This window comes from Salvelinus alpinus, chromosome 8 (assembly GCF_045679555.1).
Source record: "Salvelinus alpinus chromosome 8, SLU_Salpinus.1, whole genome shotgun sequence".
NCBI classification, from domain to species: Eukaryota; Metazoa; Chordata; class Actinopteri; order Salmoniformes; family Salmonidae; genus Salvelinus; species Salvelinus alpinus.
In genome coordinates this window covers 14,893,674-14,903,833 of record NC_092093.1, presented here as the reverse complement: position 1 = coordinate 14,903,833, position 10,160 = coordinate 14,893,674, and the positions used below count along the sequence as shown (strand labels likewise).

The 10,160-nt window shown below is 40.8% G+C and overlaps 1 protein-coding gene across 1 annotated transcript; it reads left to right on the top strand.

The window, feature by feature from the left end:
- Positions 1-1,422: 1,422 nt before the first annotated feature.
- On the top strand, positions 1,423-8,258 carry LOC139582596 (zinc finger protein 770-like). Its single transcript, XM_071412733.1, has 2 exons — positions 1,423-1,559; positions 4,672-8,258. The coding sequence occupies exon 2, from the start codon at positions 4,700-4,702 to the stop codon at positions 8,129-8,131; it is 3,432 nt and encodes a 1,143-aa protein (XP_071268834.1). The 5' UTR covers positions 1,423-1,559; positions 4,672-4,699; the 3' UTR covers positions 8,132-8,258.
- Positions 8,259-10,160: the final 1,902 nt, after the last annotated feature.

The following is a 10,160-nucleotide window of genomic DNA, read 5'->3' as shown; positions in this document are numbered from 1 at the left end:
CAACCACACAATAATGTAATATGAATGGAATCGATAGACGTATTCTGTGACTAATGGGAATAATGTGTTTTCATCACTCCGTACCAGAGGAGCTTTGGGTTCGGCATCAGAGTCAATAGAACCCTGCTTGAGGAGATGGTGCAGCATGTTACAGGCAAGTCCAGGGGAGGGAGCCAACTCTCTGTGATTCAATCAGTCAGCCTGGCCCTCAGCCAAGTGCCAAGATCTGCCCATCCCTGTATGCTACGCAGATTAGCTGCACATGCATGATGAGGAATGAAGGAACTTGTCATTATTTGCATCATTCCACAGAGATGCGGACTGAGTGGGGAAAGCGATGGGTCCAGGCTTGTCATGTCCCACGGGCAGGTTGCAGAGGGAGCGGAGCAGGGAGATCTTTTTCACTGTAAATCGAAATCCCACTTTGAATTGTCAACAACAACAAAAAGGATGTATTGTTAATGTCCTACTGTTTGAATATACTTACTGTAGACCGCTCATATGTCAGGCTGAAAGCAAAATTGTAAATCTAAGTGGTAAAATGATCGCTCATTAAAAGAAAATGGAGATGTCACTCTATGCAACTGTTATGACTGATTTGACTTCCAGCTCATTGCAAGTGTTCCACAGTGGTTAATAGTATAGCTTTGACCCCTTTAACTGTCAATGGGATAAATGGTATCTCAACAGAAGAACTGAAAGGAATTGGCTACATTTCAATGCTACTGTTTTGGATGGTAATACATATCTATTCTTCTGAAAACTTTAGGAAAATGGTAGCCTGGATGCCGACCTGTCTTCGCTCTCTTGCCAACTCTTGATAGAGTTGTCATGCCAAACATTTAGCTTGACAATGTCGTAGGCAAAAGCACAGATCTGGGACCAGGCTAGGAAAATGGTGCATGCATCACCCAAGGCATGCTTCTAATATATTATACTCTATTGTCAGTGTGAACTTTCAGGAGTAAATCAGATTAGGCTACTGAATATTCTATAGTGATGTCTCAACAACAACGACAGGACTTGGGGACAGCCTTGCTCTGCATTTCTATAATTTATGAGAGATAAGACTAAAAAGTAGAGCCTCCCTGTTAGATTGCTTTTCTTGTTTTTACATTATATTATTTTCTATGCTAACCTTTTATGTTATATTCTATAGAATATTTAGAGTAGAATAATATAATATTATGTTACATATTATGTTAATATTATGTTTAAAAATATATACAAATACCTACCATCAAATCGGACCCATAGTTTACCACGATTATTGCGTACAATCAGATTTGTCCGAGAATCTGATCACATTTAAATTTTCTGAGCAATTCACCATGCATTCCGCAGTGGATGATAAACCTGGGAACCAAGTATTGCGATAACGTTTCCGCCCGTGCACTTATAATTGCCGTCAGTTGAAGGCTTGTTTTGGAGAAAGTGAACGTTTTAGCATAACGTAAGATAGATAGCAAGCTAAATGCTTATTTTGTCAAATAATAACAGTATTTGTTACTTAATAGCTTGTGGGGCGTGATTTAGCCATTTCTAAAGGTTGCCATAAGGTGAGTTGGCAGAAATTAATCGAATGAATGTTGTTTCATAGCACCATTTGTGGGTATCTAATGTTAGCTAGCTAGCTCTGTTTCAAAAGTAACTAGCCTCCCTTGTTGGCTAGCTAGCTAGCTAATGTTTGTAAAAATGTTATTCTGTTGGATATTATTTGGTAACACTTCATTTTAAGGGCTTATTACAGTGTAACTACTACTGTAACAAGTATTGTAACGTTAGTTGATTGTAATAACTCATAGGTACACTGTAATAACATCATGTAACGTTAACTGTTGGTAATTGCAGTCTGTAATTACAGTGGTTTAACAACAAATAAGTGTTTATTTTCCTCTCAGCGGCATCCGGCTCAATAGTAACTGTCATAAGGTCGTAATCTCTTGTGGACAGATGCGCTGGGTGTTGCGAGATTTGAACAATTGGAGGCTCAATAGGCTATAATTACCTACCTGTGAATGCGCACTCTTTAAAATCTCCACTCAATGTTGTTGCTAGCACATTACCCCAAAAAGTGTGCAGGGTTAACATGGTTGAGTTTACAAAAACAGATCAAATATAGATAGGTCAACCTCACTGACTGGGGTCTACCATACGGGTGTCATCCCAGATAGCGGCAGGTAGCCTAGTGGTTAGCCGTCTGCTCGGGTTCGAATCCCCGAGCAGACTATGTGAAAAATGCATCGATGTGCCCTTGAGCAAGGCGCTTAACCCTGTAAGTCACGCAATATTATTTAAAATTATAATAAAAAAATAACGCATAATGAATGCATATGTTACCCATTATGATAAACCCATAAGTACCACACAGAGTACATAATATATCTGCATAAGTACAATGTATTTACAAGGTGCTACACAGGATTTCGCTTGTAAAAATGAAGTGTATCTTATGGGGCACTTGTAATTCACGTGTACTTATACACTGGGTGTACGAAACATTAGGAACACCTGCGCTTTTCATGGGTGACCAGGTGAATCCAGGGGAAAGTTATTTATGGCACTTGTTAAATCCACTTCAATCAGTGTAGATCAAGGGGAGGAGACAGGTTAAAGAAGGATTTTTAAGCCTTGAGACAATTGAGACATGCATTGTGTATGTGTGCCATTCAGAGGGAGGGTGAATGGGGAAGACAAAAGATTTAAGTGCCTTTGAACAGGGTATGAGTATGTCAAGAACTGCAACGCTGCTGGGTTTTTCACACTCAACAGTTTCCCGTGTGTATCAAGAATGGTCCACCACTCAAAGGACATCCAGACAACTTGACACAACTGTGGGAAGCATTAAGAGTCAACATGGGCCAGCATCCCTGTGGAACGCTTTTGACACCTTCTAAAGTCCATGACCGGACAAATTGAGGCTGTTCTGATTGCAAAAGGGAGTGCAACTCAATATTAGGAAGGTGTTCCTAATGTTCCTCACAACCTGGCCCTTATTTTAAGGCTTCTGGAAGTGCCATCCAAGTGGGAGGATAAACACACTAGTACACCACAGAGTACATGTAATATCTGTATAAGTACAATGCAATTACTAGGTGTTACGCTTAATTTTAACTAGCTAAATCCTGTGTATCTTGAGGGGTTCTTACTTAAGCAATAAGGCACGAGGGGGTGTGGTATATGGCCAATATACCACAAACCCCTGAGGAGCCTTATTGCTATTATAGACTGGTTACCAATGTAATTAGAGCAGTAAAAATACATGTTTTGTCATACCCGTGGTATGACATATATACCACAGCTGTCAGCCAATCAGCATTCAGGGCTCGAACCACCCAGTTTATAATTGTAATGAATGTGTACTTAGATAGTGCATTACCCATGCTGACCCTTATTTTAAGGCTTCCGGAAGCACCATCCAAGTGAGAAAATAAACACAGTAGTACACCACAGAGTACATGTAATACCTGCAGAAGTACAATGTAATTACTAGGTGTTACACAGGATTTAGCTAGTTAAAATGAAGTTCATCTTGGTGTACTTGTAATTATTGTGTACCTACAACACTAGGCTAGCTAGCAAATGCTAGCGAACTACCTATGCTAAATCGTCCAGCCGAATTCATGTATTCCAAAAAGCTAAAACAAATTACATGGAAAACATACCTTCTCTCTCCTGTATTGACGTTTTTTAACCTACAACACTTTGTATCTTTTGCGGCAATCAAGCATGTCTGTATTTTGCACACTGACATTCTTCTTGACCCTGTTTTATGCGCACTGTATCAGCACATGGGGGCATGTTCGAGGTCGTTGTTATGTCGAGCGTGTTGTGCAGATGGACAGATCTTGCAATGATGTACAGTATGTATAAATCATTGAGGTCTTGACATGATGCCTTAATTCCTGTGATAAATAAATAATTGCTCCAATGCATCCCATCCAAAAGTGAGAATGTTCCTCAATAGTGAAACCCTTGCAAGGTTACATGACAGAATAAGAGTTTGCGTTATGACCATTTTAAGTAAATGTATAAACTATTATTCAACTAAGCTTAAAAGGCTTACAATTTGGCAAGCACGAATGACTATGTAACAACTTTAAACGTAACTTTTTATTAATGTGTCTAAAAAAAAAAAATTGATGGTTAATAACCTTTTACTGCAGTGGGCTAAATCAGGGTCACATAGAGTGTTTCTTCATAGTCTTAAACGTACTGTGAAACAAAAGTATTCAGCTCACACATGGTTATGGGGTTAAAAAAAGAAAACACCTGTAGCATGTCAGATATTTCATTTGTGAACCCATTTTTGCCATTGCGCCTGGGCATCAGAATCCAGAGCCCTTTCTTGTAGAGTAGTGTCAATGAGGTGGTCGGTTTTCAATTGGCTAACCCTTATCATGTGGTTTGTGAGGAAATATGGTGCATTGGGATGCTATCGGAAACTTGAACATTTGTAACAAGCATGGTAACACGCATTCGTTTTTTACACCCCTGTAATTACAGACTGCAGTTACCACCAGTTACATGTTGTTACAGTGTAACTATGAATTATTACAATTAATTACAATACTTGTTACAGTGTAATGACATATGTAATTGCACTGTAATAAGGACCCCATATAATACATAACAATATTTGTAAATGACTAAATGATTTGTTCACTACAGATGTTGTCCTTCCGTATTGGCAGCTGGGATGTGCCACGGTGGAACTAGAATGATGTTAGTGGACACAATGCTAGCCAGGCAACATGGACCACAGGAGGCCTTTGGTGTTATGGAGAAGACGCCACAGGGCAGGAATTATCAGTGTGTCACATGCTTGAAATGTTTTTCCGCCCCATCCAAGCTACAGAGGCACATCCTTTCACACACAGGACAACGACCATTTGGGTGTCACCTCTGTGAAAAGGCATTTCGACAACTAGCACACCTGAAACTCCATCTTAACACACATCTTTATCCAAAACGAACTGAACAGAAGAAGATGAATGTAAAGTATATCTTGCTTCCAAGTGGATATGAAAATACCCCTCCTGTAAAGATAGACAACTCAAAAGCATGTTTGCAGACAGGCTCCTTGGACCCAGACAGTGCAGAGGACACATTGGAGGTGGACATCAGGCCTACTGCACCTGTCCACATAATTGAGGAAAACTCTCTCTGTTCCCCTGGCTGTATCGCTGAACTATATCCCCCACACTCTGAGGTCGAGAGGTTTGAGAAGCAGCACACAGAAGAGGAGCCAATTAGGAACCACGATGACTGGAGTGAACCTGAGAAACAGACACTGGATGAGGATAGATCCTCCAGAGATGAAACAGTGGACAAACATACAAAAGTAATTGAGAATTCAAACTCTCATAAATGCCCTGAGTGCTTTAAGTGCTTCAGCGCCCCGTCCAAATTAAAGAGGCACTGCCTGATTCACACAGGCCAGAAACCATTTCAGTGCTACCTATGCCGGCGTGCTTTTAGGCAGCTGGCCCATCTTAAGGTACACTACAGCATTCACTCAGGGGTCGCAAAGTCTAGAAGTCTCAAATCTTTCTCTCAACCCCAGAGGTCAAAAACCTGGCCAAGGAACTATCCATGTAACATTTGTGGCAGGAGATTTAAACAGAAGAGACATTTGATAGTTCACCAGCGAACTCATCAAGGTCCAGATACTGCTGCGCACCATGATAAGTTAGATAATACGAGTAAGGCCTGCCTTCCAACTCACACTGACCATGCTTCCCAAGTAGATTTCTCAAACTCTGAAAATGCTATAGCGTACAATACAGAGCTGAATGAAAAGAGTCAGATACATGTTGTTGAAGGGTTAGACATCTTATCTGAAGAATGGCATAACAGTGCAAAGCATGCGTCACAGGACATTGACCTCACTCGCTCCTCAGACAGAAACAATAAGTCATCTGTGTCTAATCGCACTGACCGTACAAACACAGGTAAGGTAAGGGAAAATCAGTGCATGCTGTGCCTAAAGAAGTTTGACTATCCCTCCAAACTCTCCCGACATCTATTGGTCCACATGGACATCAAGCCGTTCGGATGCACAGTCTGTAGTAAGTCTTTCAGACAGCTCTGCCACTTACAGAATCACATGAAGGCGCACCACGTAAAAAGCGACAATGTTTTGAAAAGTGTAGAAGATGCTCCCGACCAACCAGGTGTTATTCTATTAAAGGACACTGTTTCTGAGATGAGGAGAAATCAAAGTGAGCATTTAGACCAAGTTTCTCAACCTCAGGAAGGCAGCAGAGACATCAGTGAAGTTGGTTGTTTTCTAAGCCAGTATGTTCTACCTGTCAGACCTACCTTAAGTCATTGCTCCACTGACAGTCTCTACAACTATGGTGCTCAACAACCTACATGGAACCCCAGTGGGAAGCTGCTACCTGGATTGGACTGTGATACAGTAAACAGGAAGTCTGCAGCGCAGCCTGTGTCTCTCAGACAAGGACATAACACAGACTACACAAATACCAGTGATGTGTTTGAAAGCACACCAACACACCAATCACTGGTAGGCATATCTAAACAAAGGAGTTGCATCTTTCAAAACAAACCCACAATCCATGGCAGAGGGCGTTATAGTTGCCCAATTTGTTCAAAGCGCTTTGATGCTCCGTCCAAGCTACAGCGGCATTCCCTGATCCATACAGGACAGAGGTCCTATCAGTGCCCCACTTGTCTCAAGACATTTAGACAAAAAGCTCATCTGAAGGTGCACCAGTCTGTTCATGAACAAAGAAAAGAGGCTAAACCCTCTACTAGTCATAGTGAAGACCGAGATACCAAGTCTTTCTCAAGACCAAAAAGGACCCCATCTTCAAATGAAAAGGACGTAGTCTTTTGTAATAGGAGTCAGAAGACATCACGTGACAGTGATCTCTCTGCTGTTCCTCCAACTCAATCCAACTGCCCCCTGACAAACAACGTCAACAGCCCACCTCCGCCTTCTGTTGCACCTAGGAAATTGGGGGGGTACCAGTGCATGGCCTGTCTAAAGAAGTTTGACTATCCTTCTAAACTCTCCCGACATCTCTTGGTCCACATGGGCATCAAGCCTTTCAGATGTGCCGTCTGTAGTAAATCCTTCAGACAGCTCTGCCACCTACAGTCTCACATGAAGGTCCACAATAGTAAGACCACACTGCATGAGGATGGTCAACAGAGGAACATCAACTTGGCTCAACTGGACAACATTCCCCCTGAGGCTGGGGTTGTTTCGGAGGGACACGTCTTTCCAGCAAGTCTTCATCCAGATGAACCAGGCCCAAGTCAAACTTTTGGAAATAACATACAAAATAGTAATGGTGGTGAATCCTTATCTCACTACTGTTCAACAGAAAGCACGAACCAATCAACAGAAATCATCAGAAAGAATGAAACAACCCCAACCCCTGAACAGTCAGAAGACATGAAAAGTATGAAGTCAGAAAATAACTGCCTAGTGGAGCAGAAATGTATCACGCCTCCTCAACTGACAACGAGCACTTGGAATACTGCTGAAGAGAAACATGTGGACAAGTTTCCCTCGGATGAATATTATGGACAGCAAAACCACCCCCTGATTCCCAACTGGTTAAACCCCTATCCATATCAACAAGAAACCACAGATAACAAACAGACATATCCAATTGCTACCCACCGGCTTCCTTACCTGGAGGAACCAGGACCTAGCCACAGTGACCAACCGGAAATACCAGTTGATGTGAATCACAAGTTAAATCTATATCAATCCCCTTTAGAATCTCCTAGCACTAATTCACAATATGGAGCTAAAGAGGAGGAAAGGTTGGAGGTTGGGCTTAGGTCAGAGTTTAATGTTACATACAAGTCAGAACCTCCCAACGACCTTCAAGGCTGCTCAGACTGTAGTCAGTGTTTTACCACCAAGGGGAAACTGAATCATCACAGGTGTTCTCCAAGACATTCAGTTGAAGAGAGACAGGCGAACTCATATCGGTGCGCTATCTGCTTCAAAAGCTTTGAGGCTCCCTCGAAATTGAAAAGACACTATGTTATCCACACAGGCCAAAGGCCATTTGAGTGTACAGTGTGTGGAAAGTCTTTCACCCAGGCAGGCCATTTGAAGACACACCTGCAAATCCACAGGTAAAAGACTTGGGACATTCACCTAGTGTATAACGACTCTAATCACAGATCTCCACACACTCGTATCTTACTTCTATTTACCATTCTCCTCTACTCTCCAACATTAGGTTTTTGAATTGCAGAATATACCTTTTATTATGTATATTTTTCTGCCTTTCTATTCTGTCTTATTTTCTTGACGTGGCTTTTATAGATGGTGTTATATGGTTTAATGACTTTGTACTATATAGTAATGTACGTGTGGTCTATTAATTGGTTTTAACAATCTGCCTATTGTGATATTGCATGTTTATGTGTTGCCTGCATTATGAATATGTAAATATGACAGCAGTCGGTACTTCTGTTTCACACACAAAGTACACACTAATGCAAATGTGTCTTTAAGGCAATACTCTGGCTGGCCATGGCATTATGGTGCTAGTTGGTTATAGCTAAAACAATATACATTTTGGGTAGGTCTTGTTTTTGGAACTGAGGTAGGCATTATTTAATCTGAAAAACATTCTGAAAAATGTTGAGGATCTTAAAGAGTAGACAACCTAAGCTGGATGAACGCCATCAGATAATTTGGGAAGTCGTTTCATTGTGACCTGCAGTACCACCTGTTCACACAAGATGGCATCATGTCTATTTGTTTTGGTTGGTTGAGATGCGGTTGGTTAAGGAGAAGCTTCTGACTTCTAATGACCGATGTTATTCGGGGGGAAACTTCAGTGTGAAATAAACTCGTTTTTTACATGCTACATTTTCTGTTTGACATTTAAATACAAAATCATACTGATTTATGAATGTGTACTCATTTGAAGTGTTTGACCTGTCTTTAATCCTGATGTTAAGGTTCTGAAAAATGTTGAGGATCTTAAAGAGTAGACTACCTAAGCTGGCAGGCCATGACAAGATAAAAAGCTCATTGACCTGTTAGGGATTTGTGGAGTACGGATTACGGGGATTACTTTCCCCCTAAAACCATTCAAGATTCAAGCTGTTTCTTCTTTAACCCTCCTGCTGTGTTCCGTCGAATTGGACCGATTTACAAGTTTTCTCTCTGAAAAATGTAGTTAATTTAATCTGATTGTCATTTAAGGTTCCATGACTTTGTCCACACAGGGCATCTGAACACACAACATACATTTGGATGATTTTCATTACATTTTGGGTGTTTTATTTAACTTTTGTACACCTGTGGTGTTCCCGGTCTAAAATCAAAAATGACCGGTCATTAGAAATGAATGGGTGAGACTACAGTTGGTGTATTAAATTGAGTTCAGGCAATGCTCATTCATTAGATGGACACACTTCCTCTCCCAGACCCCCACATGCATGTGTGTTTGAGCACACACACACACCTCACTCCCTATTCTTGGCTTCCATGGCAACCCCCACGGGAACCTTTCCCCAATAGAATCTTTCCCCCACGGGAACCACACCTGTTGTTTCAATAAAATATAGAACTTTTCTCACAGCTCTGGTATATAAAGCTTTTTTGAGGCCTTGCTCACAATCCATTCTGTGGCAGCACAATGATATACTGTATGTGAGGCTCTTGATCATATCTCTGATCATGACACTGGTGAGGAGGAGAGAGTCCTTGTTAAACTTTGACACAAATTAGTCTGTGATAAATAGCACAATATGTTTCATCTGAGTATTTGTTATAGTCAAAATTAACATTCTGCTTTTTTTTTAACTCAAAAACGAGTTGTATGAGCTCAGGTCAATGAGGCCTACAGGCCATAAATAGCAAATAGAAGTTCAAAACTTGTTCACAAGAACTTATGTTGATAAAAAATATTTAACACAACATTAGGTGATAATATATGGATTTTTATGGATTTATAATCAGCTATCATGGGGCAGTCATTTTGGACTGGGAACACAGAATCAATGAACATGAAATGAGCACAACAGGAGGGTTAAGAGTTTCACAAGATGTTATATTATGTTAAGTATATTATATTGTATGCAGTTCTACTGTATATGCAAATAAATCGTAGAAGTTTTATCCAAATGTGTTACAGCAGTTCATTGACGTC

What these genes read in the sequence shown, in the direction of transcription:
- LOC139582596 (XM_071412733.1), top strand. Translation starts at nt 4,700, where the DNA reads ATGTGCCACGGTGGAACTAGAATGATGTTAGTGGACACAATGCTAGCC.